The 19,979-nt window shown below is 30.3% G+C and overlaps 1 protein-coding gene across 2 annotated transcripts in view; it reads right to left on the bottom strand.

Annotated features, from left to right (window-relative positions):
* LOC108909321 (protein jagged-1b) overlaps positions 1-18,870 on the bottom strand; it is a 297,128-nt gene extending 278,258 nt beyond the window's left edge. For both annotated transcript variants that reach the window (XM_018713634.1, XM_018713635.1), the window contains exon 1: positions 18,683-18,870. In XM_018713634.1, the coding sequence (XP_018569150.1) occupies positions 18,683-18,775 (93 nt within the window). In that variant the 5' untranslated portion in view covers positions 18,776-18,870. The remainder of the gene's footprint in view (positions 1-18,682) is intronic.
* Between the last annotated feature and the right edge of the window lie 1,109 nt (positions 18,871-19,979).

Genomic DNA, 19,979 nt, shown 5'->3' with positions numbered 1-19,979 from the left:
GCAGCATTTGTGCGTTGCAAACTTGAATATGCATCGGTTGTTTGGAGTCCCATTTATAATATCTATAATATTCATTTAGAGAAAGTACAACGGAGATTTTTAAAGACTATTCATTTTATTAGTTATGGATTTTATCCTCCTCGTGGTACACCTCAAGATTTATTGCTTTCTTGTTTTAATTTTAATAGTCTCTGTCGTAGGCGAATTATGTTTTCAATTATATTCCTTTTTAAAATCATAAATAACACGTTAAATGCAGACTCGTTAGTCTCAAGGATTTTATATCATGTTCCTAGACTTAATTCTAGATTTCACTCCGTTTTACAATTACCCACACCTCGTACCAACTTACTAATAGCATCTCCCCTATATCAAATGATTTCCAATTACCAGAAGTATGAAGATCGACTTGATATATTTTTTCATTGTATGAATGACATAAAAAAATTGTTTGTCTAGTAAATGTAATCCTTATCTTGTATATGTTTGTTAGCTTATTTGTTTTATCTGTCTGTTATTGTTTATCCTTAAGTTTTTTGTCTGGATTTTATATTTTGATTGCTCTATGTTATGTATTATTTTTATTTTTATATTTTATGTTAGTTTGTCTTTTTCTTTTAAAATTTAGTTAAGGTTTTCTGTTTTACCTTATCCTATAATTGGGACTTTGTCCCGTTGGATATTGTAATTTCTAAATAAATAAAGTAAATAAATAAATAAATAAATAAATAAATAGATATACTGTCGTGCTTTTTCGGAACGCGTGTCGCCAAGCGTTCTGTAAAGCCATCGCGACAGAATTGAAAACGCGAGAGCAAATAAACGAGCGTAAAATGCATAAACGTAGTAACTTTGTTCAGGGTATCTTGAAACGCGGCGTTTTTGTCAACTCCGCGTTGAGAGGAAAAAAACGTGTGCATAAAAGAGGTCTTAGAGAAATTCAGGTTTAATTTCCATAACATCTCAATATGGAAAAAGTGGATTTATTATTTACTTGTGAATTTACATTTAATTTAAAATTTTGTCAGATTCGAAAAGTTTATTTATTTTTTTATTTTTTTTAGATATGTACAGACTGCAAAATGTCGAGTTAAATAAAACTAGATAAATAAGTACGTTTAAGAGTTCCATTGAACTTTTGAATTGAAGCAGAAACCAGTGGCATTTTTTTTAATTAATAGAGGAATCTAATCGATCAACAAAATATTTTCCATTCCCGTTTGAAGTTGAATTTTCGACAAAAAAATACCTGACACTTATTTTTAGATTCAGAAATAGTAATAGTAGCTAGTAGTCTCTTGTGAAACAAAAAGTGATGGACTGGCAGACATGGTTTATTATTATTGGCCATCTAAAAAGTTACTGCAGCATCTTTTAACGCCGAAATTAAATTTTAAGGTAGGTATATATATTTCATTATGCTCATGTGATAAAATACATTCTTAAATTTAATTAAGAACTAAAAAAATATCCTGTGGGCATTTATCAAGACAATATATTATCAAACGCTGTCACGCCGCTATACCTGCCAGTGGCTCTTTTATTGGTATACCTGAGACGGTATTCTTACACGTAATCTTCATCCAGCTGTGTTTGTACTGAGATAAACTGGATTTTGAATAAATATTAAAAGCCAATCTCCGTATAGACGTGCTCTTAAAATATTCTTCCTTTTATAAATATTTTCATATGCAAGAAAAAAATATATGCCTTTCTCTAAATAATAGTTTAGAAAGTTTGTAGAGATCATAAATTTGTTAAATATTAATTTTATTTTAATAGATATCTATTCGTTTTTACCAGTACAATCAGTAAATATCGAACACTAGTGTAATATAAGTATGTACAAACAATGCAGCGAGTAATGTGTATAGGTATGTAATGTTAATTTTCGTAATTTGATTACTTCAGTAATTACTGAAGACATTAAAATTTAATAGCTTTTCCATACCATCATAATTGGGAAATAAAACTGAAGGGTGTGGATAAACCAAGAATTTCTTCCGATTTCTGCTCAAGTGCTATTGTGGTCGTATTAACCTTCTTTTGCACCTACGGTCCCAAGATAATGGGCCAAAATTCAAGGGTAGATTCCCGAAGCAAAAATATTGCCATTTAACCGAACTTACCTTAGTCCAAAAGTTGATAATTAAAGAGATAGAGGGTGTTAAATGTAAAATATTATTTTAGTTTTTTTTTCATTTATTCCTTAACAAATGCAAATATCCTCACAAAATTTTGGGGTTTGGAGTTCTTTAAGTAGAGGAATTGAAATCTGTTCACATTTTGGTTAAAGCTCATAGAGGGCGCTAGCTGCAGTAGAATGAACGATTGAATGAACGACATAACTTTTTTATACTTTACGGTATCTCATCTTTGGTATAAAATTCTTATTTTTCACACTTTTTTTACACAAAAAAGGCATACTTTATGAAAGTAGTTGTCTCGTACCGTTTTCGAGATATTTGGCTTTGAGATTTCTTAAGTTTGGACGAAAATCAAATAATTGACGTTTTCCACTTGTCTTATTGCTGTCATTTGTATGCTACTTTCCATTAAGTATTATTCATATCTAATTAAAATTTCATCTTAGCTTACAATTTATATTGTATGTACATAAATGTGAGATACAATGCCGAGACTTCCGTATTTAAGGTTACATGATATCAGTTGTTTATGGATAAACTTTAAACACCTGGGAAGAACTTTGGCAGCAGGTTTTAAATGCTGACGAATCATTTCACGATAAGTATTTATACTTGAAAATAAGACAATCTTTTAATAAACGCATTGATAAATGTATTGGTGGAGGTGGACATTTTGAACATTTATTGTCAAAAAGGCATATTTTTTACTAATGTTTACCATTTTACTGTTTATCACAATTTTAAATTCTAAATAAACCCTTGTTTTAACATTTCTAAATTATTTCAACTACATATTAGTATTGTAAGTTTCAAAGTCAAATATCTCGAAAACGGTGCGAGACACCTACTTTCATAAAGTATATATTTTTTGTGTAAAAAAAGTTAGAAAATAAGAATTTGATACCAAAGATGAGATACCTTAAAGCACAATAAAGTTATGTCGTTTCCAACACATTCAATCTACGGCAGCTAGCGCCCTCTAACTATAACCAAAATGTGAACAAATTTCAATTCCTCTACCCAAAGAACCCCAAGCCCCATAATTTTGAGTGGATATTTGCATTTATTAAGAAATAAATGAAAAAAAACTTAAAATAATATTTTACATTTAATACCCTGTATCTTCTTAACTATCAACTTTTGGACTAAGGTAAGTTCGGTTAAATCACAATATTTTTGTTTCGGGAATATACCTACCTACCCATGAATTTTGGTCCATTACCTCGGGACCACCCTGTATAAATATAGGTATATAATTTTAAAGAATACCGATATATCTGAGACAACTTTATAATTACAAACTATCCCAAGTAACAAGTATAATAAAAAATACTGTTCTATATTACCGGCAGTTCACTTTCTATAGTATGTTAACAGAGGCCGCGTCGCGCGGGAAAGCAGTTGGCGTGCGGAAAGTTTCTGTGTGCCGGTTGCCAAAGTATTTGCAGTGCTTGTCGTAAAGGTATGTAGAAAACAAAAAATTATTAACAACACAGTGTTGTTTATCATTAACATAAAGCTAACATGACGTAGTATCTATTTATCATGCCGTTGAGTCAATTTTTTTCATGTTTTTACCAATTAACCTAAAACTGAATAAAATTTCTTAAGACCCTAGTATGAGACACCCGTGAACTCCTAAAATGAGGTACCTCATATTACGGGACAAGGCGTCGCGTCGCATATGAAGGTAAAGCATTTTCACCACTGGATAACTAGTATAGATGAGCGAAACAAAGGTTTTTCGTTAGACCTTCAATACTAAACTCGTAAATTTGATATATTTCAGAAGCTTTTGAAGAGGAAAAAGAAAAGGAGTAAAAAAAAGGAAAACAAAGAAAGGCAAGGAAAAGTGCTGCAAAAGGAAAAGGTACTGGGAAAAGGCCTGTGAAAAGGAAAGTTTTTACTGAATCATCAACGTCCAGTGAAAATGAAGATACTGTTTCGCACACCACGGATTTTTCTTCAGAAGACGAGGAAGACGATGCATAGTGTCCATATTGCGCTGGTTTGTATTCCGAAGATACGCGAGGTGAAAAGTGGGAGAAATGCCAGGCCTGTTTCAAATGGGCACATCTAGAATGTGGAGAAATAAAATCAAAAAAGTTTATTTGTGCCGTTTATTGTTAAGGTTGAAAACCTCTAAACTTTTATTTTTATTTTGTTCACAGAATTACGTATTCGTTGTTGTAAGAGAAAATGTTACTTTGTTTAAAGAAAATAATGGTTTTTGTTTTTGAGAAAGCCATTTTATGTTCTGTTTATGTTCATATGTTTGAGCAAACAATAGGTCATTTTCAGCTTTATTCCCTAATTTGAGAAAGTCTCATATTGAGAACCCATACTGTCTCAAATTGGGAACCCCTTTTTCGATTAGGCAAATATTACTTTTCAGATAAAATGTAACTTAAAAACTAAAATACAGTTTTGAGGCGTTCTCGCGTTTTTTTGAAGGATCTAGATTAAATTCCCTACAGAAAAACGTTAATTTTCCAAGAAAAATGTTAAAATAGAAAAAAAACATGATTTTTTAAAAAAAGGTGTCTCATAATAGGCATCTTCACCCTATTGTATTTAGTTTCCGAATAACTAAATCTTCATGTTCAGTAACGCCGCATTGCGTTTGCACTCGTTATATTTTTTATGATTTACTCTGTATAAATTAAAAATAAAATGTTTGGCCGAAGTACTCAAATTTATAGGCCTGATACGGTCCTGCTGTCTTGTAGTGCCAGGATTTGCGCACACAATAATGCAATGTAGCCAATTTGTGTGCATTATCCAAGTTCTGCCTTTTAATTTAAATGATATTTAGATAGTTTAGAACTCGTATTTTTATTTGATTCTAATTTATCACCTATTAAAATGTTGGTATTCAATTCCCTTAGATCCCGTATAACAATTTATATAGAATTTATCTATTAGTTACGTATTTAATAAATGCCGAGAGAGTGAGGAAGAAAGAGAACACACAATGAAACATTTTTCTTTAAGATTAAGGAACTGAATATGTAAATATTTACCACAAACAGATGCACTACCACTAAAATAGACAAAGTAGTACTTGAGCATACAATAATTTCTCACGCATTCACTAGAATTTATCATACGAAACAATTATTTATATAAGATACGAGTGTATGAATACATTATGAATTTAATTAACGGTAACAAGAGTACATTAAAAGCTAATAAAAAACATATATGCATATTATTAGATATTCAATGCCAATAACATTCTCGACAAATCGGTAAGTGAAGTATTTTTTGTCATAGGAAGCTAATTAATTATGTAATTATCATAATTAGTGTAAGTAAATGATTCCGTATGCTCTCTAACGGAGCTTGATAAGTAACCAGGATTCATTTTTTTATTTTTACAGTAATAGTTCAGTGTAACACTAGAGTAATGGACGTACTTACAATAATTTTTTTATAATTATAAGATAATTTAATTAAACACAGCTAATTTACATACAATTTCCAGAAACAGTAAACATGCGTTGTGCTTAGACAGTCCATTGTTTCGTTCACGTGGCCCCTACATAAATTACCAAAACATCGAATCTTGGGAAAACAATATACATTTTTTCACGTTTTGGTAGTTTACTTGTTTTTATACTTACTTGGTGCATGTCTAGATGCATTTGCGTTCGTATTAAAAACAATGCGATGTTATCCAAAATATTGTTTAGGTAAAATAATGCATAAGTTCCTCAGAAAGTAGGTATATTTGTTCAGTCGTGTGCATGATTTCCTTTATAATTTGAGAGTTAATTATTCACTCACATAGTGCAAAAGGTGGTAAAAGAGGGGCAAAGGGTATGGATGCGTGCATTCAGGTATGGCATAAATAAATAATTGTTTTTTTGTGTTGACCAGTTTCCATAAGTTGTGAATCACCCTGTTTCTCATTATCAGCTCTCAAATTTAATTTCATTTGTTAGGATTTTCTTTTATTTATTTGAATTAGCCGAGAAATTAAATTAGCACCTTTAAAATAAAGTAAAAATAGGTACATCCCGATGTTACAATTGTGTACATATTTATCAATTCATTTTTTTCGTGTATATGTATATCCATGCCGAGTAATAAATAATTTTAAAATAACCACTTATTAGCATTTTTTTAAATAACTACTTACCATGTTTTCCTGTACATATCACTATAAATTACATACATTATTAATTACAGATAGCTCTGTATTTATAAAATAAAAGTTAATTATAAATGCCATACATTGTAACTTATCGTATTAACTAACCATTGTCGTTTGAGCTGAAAATTAATGCCCGAGGTTAATGTATTAAAACCGTTGAAAAAATAAAGGTGTATCTGTGTTATATCTTACAATTACTGTGTAATTTAACTTAAAGGCCCATTCTCACGATAGAATGAGATTCATCAATCTTGGAAATTTTATAGTTTACATTCACACCGTCTTTCATTATCAAATCAACTTTAGGAGATTAAACAAATGTGATAGTACGGAAAAATATCATACAGAAATGTCTCGAGAAATGTATTAACAAAATTCCGAAATAAGAACGACTCATATCCAAAGAAATTAAGATTCAATCCAATATTAAAAGTTAGCTAATAAAATTTTTAAATGCACAATTTTTTTGCACAATTTTCAAATACTATATTTTGTTGCTATATGTATTTGGTTTAATGAAATACAGATCAATAATTTAAATGAATCATCAATAAATTTGCCAAGTAGGACTAAAACTTGTGTTTAAAAAAAAAATGTATTTTTTAATTTTTAACAAATACAGTGATTCAGAACTTATCCAAAAAAAAAAAATCTCGATGTACATGGGACCCTTACAAATACAATTTTGTAAAGAAAAAATCAAAAAGGACAGTTCGAAAATGATTTAAAAAACACTTCTGCATGGCACTGGAAACTGGTCCACTGTAAAACCTAATAAAAATGGACAAAAAACGCAAGGAAAGAAATAAGTAGAATTTTATAGCACATATCGAGGGGGTAACCACTCTACCAAAAAATGTACACGTATTGCGGAAATCTTATGATTTCCTGGGATTTCCTCGAAATCGGTACGATTGCCAGCGATTGCTTTAAAATTATAACGATTTCCAGAGATTGCCTCGCAATCACCACGATTTTCAGAGAAATCACAACGATTTCCAGTGATTTCCTTCGGAATCAGTATAATTACCAAGGATTTCTGGAGTTGAAATACATATTAAGTAGATAGATACCTAAGTTGAGGGACTTATCGAAAATTACTCATTTTTAAATAAACTACATATAGGCATATAATAATCTATGAAGATAAAATATATAGTGTTTCTAAACTGATATGAAAGATTTTATGGGTTATCAGTAAAAAAAAAGTTTTTTAAATTGAAGAATCCTTTGCACAGAATTTCGACACATTAAAAGGTCTGACAAAAAATATTACAGAAGTTGATGATGTTTATCATCAACTTATTATTATAACATAATTTCAGAGTTAAAAAAACCCGTGACAAACTGGCATTTTATGGGTGCGACTAGTCTGCCAAATTTAATTGTTTTAACTTTATCTACAGTGGGAAAAATGGATACAAATATGTACCTTTATGTTTTACAATATCTACTATCGTTATTAAGAAAAATTGATCCTAATGGAAAACTACTATCAGATATCCAATATTATTCATCTACCAAAAACAATATTTATTAATTTTTGAGTATAAATATAGTAGGAAACAAACAAATAAATTATAATTTAATTTTGCAAATCACGAAACATTATTGTATTGAATTCATTGCTTTGTCAGTGCATCCTAGATTTAATGTCGATCTCTAGACGTAAATTATCAATGCTAATACAGAGAAAGAGTGTAAAAATAACAAAATGTGTTTTTAATGATAGATGAGTAATATTGGATATCTGACCTTAGTTTTCTATTTGGATCAACTTTTCTTAATAAGGATTGTCTATATTGTAAAAAATAAAGGCACTTGAGTAAAATTTATATTTTTCGACAAACCTTGTATATCGCTTCAAAAAACTGAAATATGATTATTTCAGTTTGGGTTCCAGACCATGCAGAACTTTTTATCAATAATAACTTTTTGTCATAAAACCAATAATAAAAAAGTTTCCCAGATGGTGCCGACTTAATTGAACACACTGTATATCACAGTTTTGATGATTAAGTAAAATATAAAACAAAATTAATACAAGCACTTTGTATCTCAGTAGATGTCAAAATTAGGTTTTTTTAAATAAAATATACGTAGTAACACTTCGTAAATTGTTTTATTTTTTTTTAAATATTTTTATGTTTTTTCTATTAACAATTTATCTTGTCTTTTTAGCTGAAATCAAATCGAGAGGTCCATAAAATATGAATTTTCTTTCTACAATTTGTATATCTTCTTCACGTGGCCAAACATAATCATCATGTTCAGACTTCAAAAACTTCATTTTGTATGTATTGTTGTCCAAAATTTCTACGATGCGCCCTATATACCACTTGTCATAGAGTGTGGCATAATATTTTTCAACACACAATATTTTATTTTCTGGTTCTAGTGTATCAATTTCTTCTTCGGAATGGCTTTCATTTTCTAATTCTGAGCTCGATTCTGAGTTTATAGAATATCTCCCGTCTGATGTTTCTTCGGCAGTTTCCTTATTAAAACTCATTTTAGCTGCGATTTTTATTTTCTGGGTACTTTTTTTAATACTATCACTTCCACGATTAAGTATTTAAATCACAAATTAAAGGTAACTGACATTACGTCTTTCCAAACAGCAGCACAAAACACATTGTTTTATTTCACTTTATAATAATAAAATAAATGAGAATTACAACTCCCCACCACAGTCCCTTGTAAGATAATTTCGACTATTTCGACGATTGCGGAGTAGATTGCGAAATTGCGGACATGATTGCGGGGGATTTCTGCGATTTCCTGTCAAAGCAGCGCGATTTCGGGCGATTTCCACGTGATTGCGGTGATTGCGATGGATTCCAAGCGATTTCCAGTAAATTTGTACACGTATTGCGGAGAGTGGTTACCCCCTCGGCACATATTTTATATCGGCAAATTCAACTGTTTTGTATTTATTGTTATTATTAATTAATAAAATTAATTTGTGTTTTTAAATAATAAAATCATTTGACATACCCCATGTTACAACAACAATTGTTCAAAATTTTATCCACCAACGTGTAAACACATTTGGGTCCGTCTTACTTAATTTCCACCTCGGTTTCCACGAACTAACACAAATGCTGTCTTGTTTCACTATAACACAAATGCTTCACCATAATACAAATGTTGTTTTGGTTCACCATAAATTAAATCGATATCCATCAACTCCGAGTTGCTATACACGCAAATCATTTTTGACACTAACTACTAAAAAACTATTGTAAACATCACAGATGACAGGTAAACACTATCGCAACGACGATTGCAAAATCGGAATTCAGTATTCGGAGTCGCTGAGGCCACGTAGCTCTCCATGCAAATGACGTTAGAGACTAGAGTTGTCCAGCTATGTAGTGGTTGAATGTACTATAACTTCAATAATTTTTTTCTCGGAAACTATAAGGATTTTGCAAAATTTTTTTTTACGATATTGACTCCATTTCTCATGCCGTATCTATTACCAATTTTTTTTGGATAAGTTGTGAATCACCCTGTATATGTATTGAATGATTTGCTGGACATTTACCTGCCAGTTTTAATGTCGTTTTTATCTCACTCTTTTCTGTATATACTCACCTCGTTAAATGCAAAATTCAACTAAAATTTAACGTACCTATTTACAATACCTATGTATCCCGTTTTTTCCGGAGTAAATGCCTAATAACTACGCTATGTGTTTTGAAAAATACACCTCAATTAGCATTATTTGCTTTAGTATCCTGTTCAATGCGTTTTAATGATTCTTGGATTCACTATAAAATTACGCTCTCTTGATGACTTAAATAAATACATTCAAACTTAAAGTATATATTTAAACAGGTATATAAATACATAAGATCAGTAATGAAAATGACAAGTAGATAATAGTTTCCTAGAAATAAAATAGTATTTTATGAAATCGATAGTGTTCAAATACTTCCTTACCAATAAAAACCATTAAAAAATATAAGTGTCTTTGTTATTTTGTAACTTTATAATACAAAAAAATACTTATTTTCTTTTCTTCTGTAAGAATATTACTGGTAGGAAACCGCAGGAGTAATTTATTGTACAATCTTGCGTAATATTTGAGCAATACTTTAGTAATATAATAATTTACGTCACATGTACCCCTATTCTCTTTCTATTATTTGAGTACCTAATACTTTTGGCCAATGGTTTCCTTCTCGAATATATTCAAAACAAATCGAGATGAATGAAATTGAGTACTACTATTACGCTTGTTTCTTTCTTTTAATTGTACATTGCATTGATAAAATATCATTCGATTTTTTTATGCAAAGAAAATGAAGAAATAAGTAATATTTTTTAATACTATTAAATTAATTGCATGTTGTAGAAAAAGAAACTTTAATACCGCTCTGCGGTAATTAATAATTAATTCAATCACGGAATTTAATCCACTGAATTTTTGTTGAAAATTAATGTCGTTGGAAATTAAACAATACCTATGATTTAAATTAAAAAAATTAAATTTATATTTAAAATTTTTATTTATATTTACACCATGATTTATTTTTATTTTTTTATTATATCGATAAACGTTAGAAATACCTAGTTTTTATATTTTATTTCTCTGTAAAATACAAGATGTGCAAATTCGGCATCACTTTCTACACATAATGTACAGTTAAATAAAAATAAGTAGTTAATACTTCCTTATAAACGAAATTATTCACTAGTTACTGAGAAACTTTGTACACGTTAGAAATAGAAAAGAGTGACAGGTGGAATTATTATAAGAATATATGGTGAACCTGTTGGAATATTAATGTGTTTTTTGGTACGATTTGACGGTTGTATAGTTGTTTTAGAGTTGTTTATCTGTGTTCTGAATCTCCACTACACTTTAAGTGGTAGCTCTACAGGTTCTAAAAAATATATGCAACAAAGGCCATGTGAACTTTGAGGCTGTAGGTAAATATTTATAAGATCATTCAGATAAAATTGTGCGCAGCTCCCGACCCTTATTATAAGAGCTTTAAAAGACAATAAAAAGAGATAAGAATAATAAACAAGTAAAGGGAATTAAAATAGGCATTGTAACGTTTCGTGTAACTTAAAACTGTAATAATTATTATTGTAATATATAAGTAAAAAAATAAATTAATAAAATATTTCCATTTTGTTTCAAAAAATCCGAGAAAAATTTTTATGGGACAGTGAACATTCTTGAAGTGAATAATGTAAATAATTGAGTGTTCTCAATTGTTAAAGCGACTAGAAAACAAGTACATACTAAGTGAAAAAGGAACAATTAATACGATTATTGTAATCAACTTTTTCAAAAAATTTTTGAATTAATACGAAATTATTGTTTAACAGAAACGTGAGTTCTGTGTGATAGGAGTAGCAAGTAAAGTGTTTCTATAATAGAGCCAAATTCATTTTCTCAAATCATGAAATTTTTAATAATTGAAATTCATAAAAAATGTACCAATAAATAATCAATACCCTGACAATTTCGTCTTTAACAATTTGATAAGGCAAATTCTGTTAGACAACAAAGAAAAATCCACAATAAAAAATCCATATATTCCTGTCGGAAATATCGATATCGGAAATATCGGAAAAATTAAGGAAAATAGGTAACAAATTTAACATTAGAACAGTTTTCCAGATAACTAATACTTTACCGACTTTATTGTCAAAGATGCGCCCAAATAATTATTTTCAAAATTCAAATAAATATTGCATTTATAGCATACCTTGTGAACGTAATAAACATTATGCTGGAGAGACTTCGACCTGTGAATATTAGAATATATGAACACAAAAATTATATTAAAAAACGAGAATTTGAGAAATCTAAAATTTGCGATTACGCTTGGGAAAACGGTCATAATAATCAATGGGGTTCGGGTTGCAAAAGGAAAATAGTACCATTAAAAGTAAATTAAAAGCCGTTGAATGATGAAAAATGTGTCAAATTATTCTGTGGATCCTTGCTAGCTACAGATTCTAAAAGATGAAGTAAGTAATATGATATCTCTATATCATATGATGAAAACGAACAAAAGCAAACAAATTTAAACTGTCAAACTAAAACGAAGTCAAAAAAGTTCAGAAGACAGAAACAGATGGATTTTCGAAACGTTAACAACTTTTTGAAGTGCGCGATATAAAATGATGTTTCTGTATTTTGAATTTGTCTGCTTGTTTCACTGTGAGATTATTTGGCTAGGCAACACATTTTTCATAAAAATAACCCTTGACTGATCCTTTTATCGCACGGGTTTATTTTACTAATTTAAAAAAAAATTCAATTTTTTTTCATTTCCAGTTTCATTTATTTATTTTTTTACAATTCTTTATACTACACAAATTTCATTTTCATCCTATAGCGAGAATTTTGAAAAATGGTAATATATTTCTAATTAAAAATGTGCATCAATGTTTGCCTCCAATATGAGGGATTTTTTATAAGCTTTTATTTAACTTGCCTTGTTAGTATGGGTCAAATCTTGCAACTGAATTTTAATACAGTTAACCCCCAACCGATTGAGCTGAAATTTTGCATACATATTTAGTTTCGACGGCAATGCATGGTACTAACAATCTATTGCACGTTGTCAATTCCGTTCTAAATCGTAAACAAGGAACTGATATTAACTAACATTATAATTTAATAAAAGTAACCCTTGTCCTCGCCCATCACTGATCCTTTTGGCGCTGCGAGTTTACCTACTTATTTTATTAAATTTTGCAAGAGGTGGCAAAATATCGAATAAAGAGAAAAATAAAAAATAATAAATAATTTCATTCAATAACGTTATACCCCTCGCTTTACCCACAGATATAAAAATTAACTTCATCCGTCACCAAGAAAAGCCTGCAAAATTAAGTAATAGACAGATTTTTCTACAGGTTTGATGAATATTTTCATGATATTTTAATACAAATCAAGTTGCAAATAAATTAATCCTAGATTTAAGAATTTTTTTGCGTAAGTAGGTACCTTTGTACTTCGTGTGTGAATAATTTTTATTTCACGTCAAATTACTTGATGTTTGAAACTGTTTAAATAGGCCCAGTATTTTAGTCAGCAAATTTAATTTTTGCACTAGTCTATCAGAAAATACCTCAAAATCGAAAATCGACAAAAGTATTTCTAGCTCGCAGCACAAGAAACGCCCTGCATACCTTACTTAAAAACTAATTAAACCAAAACTTATTTGAAAAGAGTAGCAGGGCGTTTTGTACGTGGGCGTATTGACATAAACAATAATTGAGGATTCAATAAACGACTCGACAAAATATTTAGACTAATACATCTCAAAATGTAATGATATGTAAAAACCATTGCAATGTCTAAAAATTAATAAATACCGTATTGATACTTCGTATCAGATTAAAATATGAAACTATCTAAAGGTCAGAAATACTACCTATGCATTATCATTTTGATAAATTAAGAATTTTTATGCGTAACGCTGTCTGGTTAAAGATAACTGTGAAATGTAAAATAATTTAAATTACAAGGAATTTTAAAAATTACGTACAACTCTTCCTACAAGAATTCCTCATATTCTTCAGTAATTTATGTAAGTTGGATGCTAAGTTATTTAAATATCTGCCCGTAATTAACACGCAGTTGGCTTTCTCTGAATTTATCAGTCCATAATGTGCAAGCCTACGATTAATTTATTCACCGTATGTACCGTGTCTCCAATTTTGTTCATCATTAATTTATTTATTAACATTAAAAAAAGGAATACTTTATGTGTGGCTTATATAATATTATTATATTGTATTGTGCTCGTGCTTAACTTCTTCAGAATCGTAAGTTTTTCAATGTACTTAGGTATATTGAAAAAATTAAGAATTCATTAAATTGGGAATAATCCTCAGAATAATCATAAAAATAATAGTATAAATAACGTTAGTTACATAACTTATATTTTTTTTAGCTGCCCATATTTTTCGGTAAAACAATTTTTTTACAAATTTGGCATATGTACAATAAGAAAATATCATTAAAAGCTCGAAAAGGTTTAAAGGGCCCTTATTTACCAGAAAATTAATTATCATTTTTTTATCGACAACTTTTGCAAAAATGAGATAACAATATACCTATCTAAATTATTAAAATTAAAAATTAATGCATTTATAAATGATTTTGCTAATCTTAATGATTACAATTTTATAAAATAAAATTTTCTTTTTCTATTTTGTTGCTTTTAATGTCAGTGTTTTTTTCTCTGAAATGGTCAACGCTATTGGCGGGGAATGAGGGGAACATATTTGTATTTGCAGATTTTTAATATGGTCCCGAATATTGTCTAATATTTATTTAACTTTTTCAAAATCCTTTGAGCTCGAATTTGAGGCTTTACAAAATTTTTGACTTTTTTCATAAGTAGGTATACCATGTTACAAAATAACAAGTACCTAGAACTTATATTAAATCTAAAAATAATATGCTTAATTGAAAAGAGTTGACAAAATATTAGATAAAAAAAATAACAAATGTTCATTGATACTCCGAGATTTTGAAAAAGAACGAAGAAAAGAAAAAGGAACTTAAGAACGACTTAAAATAACACCCTAAATTTTCTAATCGTAGTTACCGGACTTTTGCCTTATAAAAATACTTTATTTGTATGTTTGCAGTGTTTAAGTTTTTGGAAAACACCAAACACCAATACATGTATGTTGAAAGATTAATGAAACTTGGGCTGGCAACATAGTAACAACATAAATAAAGGTAAAAATTAATTTAAAATTATATACAGTTATATCAGACAGTGGCGAATCTCCTTGGTGACGCCTTCATTAATAATCCTAAATTTTCTACGCCACTGAGCGACTTAGAATGTTGGAAATTCGGCAAATTCATTTGATTCGAAATAATTGTATTTCAAAGAAATTTTCATTTTATTAGAAAAAAAGAATCATTTTTGAGTTTTTAGTTTTTTCAGTAGGTACATAAACCTCGAAATTTTCTCTCGGTTATCGAAAAAAACAGTTTATTTCACAAAAAATGTTATTATTGGAAATGCAATTTTAAATACAACTTACCTAAGTAATCACTGAAAGTTCAGAAAATTCAGTGGCGTGCAAATATGCATTTGTTATCCCTCAGAAAATTTACAGTTTCTACGCCAATGATTTTCTTTTTCTTAATAATCACAATTTATTCAATATTGAATTTGCAACAAAATAGTTACCTATAAAATGTTTTTGTGAGAAGGGCACTTTTAGAGTTACTTATTTTCTATATGTATTTAGGTAATTGTGTAGTCAGCTCTCAAGAAAGCTTATTTTAAATTTAAAAAAAAAACTGGAAATTCGAGGGAAAATTACTCATTTTATGAATAATATGGAAATCTGAAATACAATTGCAATCAAATGAACATATACAATTTCCAAAATATTCAGTGGTGTCGAAATTCTGTGATGTTTAATGAGGATATCTCCCAATATTTAAATGATTTGCCAACCAAGCTTCATTAATTATTAACGTCGAACGTCTTCCGCGATATTTGCGTATTTATGATGTTTCTCAGTCAACAACTACCCTGCAAATGAAATAACTTTGGACTAAGGTATATTGGGCCCAGTTATTATATTTTGACTTCTAGATTATCTGTTAGCATTTATTCTCCTTCATTTCTTTCATTTGCAAGTTGTATTTATTACTTTCCATTTTGAAAATGAGGCCATAAATTCTGCTCACAATCGGAGTCACAATTGGAGCTTCGGTAAGAGGTTGCAGCTTATTACTAGGTTATTTTAGCCAAGAAAACGACTAGCTTGCATATTTATTTTATTGTAGATTGGCAAGTGTGTAGCCAATGCATTTACGGCTTTAGCCGTCCAATATATTACACAGCGAACAACGTCGAGTTTTCTAATTGGTCGTAAATAAACAGTGTTGTGGTAGCTTTAATCATTGATTCAGAGGATGATTCCATGGAGAATACATACCGAGGAGAATACTTGGAAAATCGATAACGAAATATATTGAGGTTACCGTATGAACTCTGTCTCGACCTACGACCTAGAAATAGGTACAAAACCAAGGGGAAAACGGCAGCAGTAATTTGGTCTACAAAATTCAGTAATACTGAGTACTGTTTGAGTAATACTTCAGTAATATTTGAGTAACTACACGTATTATGCGTTCTCTACCTCTTTTCTTTTTTTTCTTAGTAATTAATTATGAAAATTAATATTTTGGCGTACAAATTTTGGCGAGCTGTTTTCCCTTCACATGAAACAAATCACAGGAGGGTTGTTTCCCAATTTTTCAGATTTTAATAAGTATAATCAAATTTAAATGTTTATAGGAACCTACACACGACATTTTTTAATAGTGAAGCGGACTATAAACGCAATCAATATAACATTACAGTATTTTGCAGCTGCAACATGCACTTTTATTGTTTGCAGACTGAGAAACAATTATTTTTTAAGACCAATTAGTGTTGGGGTTGGGTGTACCTAAGAAAAGTTCCTGGTGCATATCCTATAATTAAAGAACTATACCTATTGTCACTTAATAATTTTCAAATTGAACAAACAAACTTCTAGATCTAGAGTCATACGTATGTACTCAGGAACTCTCGCAGGAACTTAAGTACTGACAAAAATACCTATTTATTTCAGTGCAGGGTATCCTGCTTTTTCTTTATACTTGCTTTTATATTTAGAAAACAGTGTTTCTAAACTTTTACGAAATTTTCGATTAAATTTTCTTGTGCATAAAAAACTATTGAATGTTGTGTTGACTTTATTCATCCCGCGGGGTCAGTAATACCGTCCCACTTATCACGTAGGGGCGTATAATCCAAGAAATGGATATACACATACGCCTCTACGTGATAGTAGGGACGATATATGTATAAACTATTAAAGCAAGTATATGACATATGTATATCTATATAATCGAAAAATGAGGGTTTAAGAAAACCACAGGGTATTACATTTAAAAGAAAGTTTGCTCTGCATCTTTAAAACTTTGCAACGTATTTGTTTTTCCATCAGTTTTCCCATTTTTTTCTAGATAGTCAAAAACGATAAGGAGGGCAGAAAGTTATTTAATTATCCCTGTACACAAAATTGGGGGTGTAATTCAAAGCTGAATGGGCATGTAGTTGGCAGAGTAGCTGTTTTCTACAATATTATTAGTTAAGAGTTTTTATTTAAACATTTAATCAAAGGGACACCTTTTTACATTTTTGTAACTCAGATATGCGATGTAAAATATATACCGATTTTCGACAAAAAAATAATGTAAATGCAATTTTCGAAGGATGCGTTTATTTTGATAAATTGAACTGTTTTAACCTTATATTTAGGCTTACTTAAATTTGTTTATCTAAATACCTATTTATCTAAAATACCACATTCAAGGATTTATCTTCATGAAATATATATTTTAAAGAGAAAATAGGTATTTTCCAAATAAAAGTATTTTATTTGTAGCTGCAAAAATGTTTTACCTACATTAGGTCGCAAGTAGGTACTTAAAAAATAGGGATAAATGTCAAAATAAAATTTTACTTTTATTTTCAATTTCTCAAAAATGCAACTTATTTGGATAAATACCTAACAATTTTGTTTATAAATTATTACTTTACTACTACTATAATATAATAAGAAGAAGGAAACTCTATTAAACTATATCAAAAGTATGTACCTAACTGTCAAATTATATAAATAAGTACCTATCTAGGTAGGTATTTGATTTTTTTATTTGAAATTTTGCCTTAAAAATAAACACATTCAGAAATAATAAAGACAAGCCGTTTCGCAATTCGTTTTGCAAATTAGCAACGAAATCAACGAATCAAATCAATTTGCCCCAAAATTCAAATTTTTTCGATAGCCGCAAATTAGGTAGCGTCATAGACATTTTAAACCTGTTATCATCTTCAAATGACGTTAATTTATACAAATGCACGTCTAGAAAGCGTTGTGTTTTGTATAAAACCCATTTATTTAATGTATTTTGAAACCAGTATCTGCATACATACGAGAATCACATTTTCCCACGCTGTCTATTGCTCAGCGCTCAATATTTCTGTAACTTTGAAACGCCGTTTCTGTGGCTGCATTATGTTATTATGCATTTACCATTAAAAATATATAATAAATCCACAATAAAATTCGTTTGATTAATTTGATAATTGTGTAAATTATACGGATAAATATTTGCGATGTCAAAAAGCCTTATATGGTCTATATAATATTGTTTCGGTTTTACCCCTCTGCAAAAACCATAAAATTTAAAACCATGTCACATTTAAAACCTTATTCAATCGGAAACCAAAATGCGGCGCGTCTCAAACGCAAAGAATCCGTCGGCATTGCCGCCTCATTTCACCCGTGATTTACACCAAATTACCTGAAGAAGAGTCAGTAAAAGAAGGAAGAACTGTAATAAATATCCATGGGTCATGCTCCTACACAACAATCGCCACATGACACTGCACATCATCACTGCAAAAGTTGCGTCGCGGCGTCGGCATCGAGCTGAGGTCTTTGGGACAAATCACTGTATCGGTGACGGCGCACACATAGGCTTGACGTACCACGAACACTTCGACGATCGGTGGACTACTGAAGAGTCGCGCAGCCGCAAGGCAGCCCCTCTCTTCACCGCGGGCACAGCATCCATATGGACCAATGAGAAATTGCTCTGGGGCTTTCTTTGTGCCCTGTGTGAGCAGGATCAAGCCTGGCAGCGCTGTTTTGGTGCTCCGGGGCAACCACTTGTTGGCTGATCGGTTGCGTGTTTTCCTTACCTTGCGTTCCGATGGATTGCTTTAAATTTAGCCCGTACCGTTTTATAATTTCAGCTTACTTCTTGGCTTATTCTCTTGCCTGAGATTCAATAATTGTAGTTTGCTTCTTATTAGTCATTTGCATGCAACCTGAATTTTTAACTTTACAGGGCAGCCTGACCCGATGCTAGTGATTCACTAGCATCGGGTCAGGCAGTAGTGATGATGACTTATTAGATTCTAGTAATTTCGAATACACAAAGAAAATTACCAACCAAAAAATGGGAAAATTTGCAAAAATAGACCGAAATGTAAGCCATACATACTGAAGTACCTACATACATAATTATGAAAATAATAAAATAATAATTAATAACAGTTAAAAACAGGTGTATGTAATATTTTCCACTAAAAGTAATCTTAAGTAGGTATTCTATAATGGAAAATGCTTGAGAGTTGAATGACCTCTGACTGTCATGGATTCATCACACACGCATACTATATTACGGTCGCCACGTAAAATAGACATGTACGCATTTAAGAAAGCGAAAACAGGTAATATCAATATCAATTCTAAACAAAATGTGGTACCTACCTATATTTTTACTCTTTTTTCTTATTCAACCACTTCATCAGTTAAATTGGTGTCAGATATCTTATCTATTTCAGTGTACAGTCCATTTTTGTGATTTCTTTTCAAGTTTCTGTATGATTTTATGAAAAAGCATGTATACGAATAAACAGAGTTGATATGGTTAGAGCCTACTTTTTGTCAGGAGGAAACGATGCTGCTGCAAGAAGATGGTAAGAGATGGATTATCCCGACCGGTAAGTACCGAATAAGAAAGTGTTTAAAAGATTGTTTCAACATTTAAGGGATCATCTGGGAGCTTTGAACATCAATATGCTAATTAATGT

The sequence above is a fragment of the Anoplophora glabripennis genome, unplaced genomic scaffold (genome assembly GCF_000390285.2).
Source record: "Anoplophora glabripennis isolate ALB-LARVAE unplaced genomic scaffold, Agla_2.0 scaffold234, whole genome shotgun sequence".
NCBI classification, from domain to species: Eukaryota; Metazoa; Arthropoda; class Insecta; order Coleoptera; family Cerambycidae; genus Anoplophora; species Anoplophora glabripennis.
The sequence above is the reverse complement of the archived record's forward strand: the minus strand, read 5'-3'. Positions and strand labels throughout refer to the sequence as shown.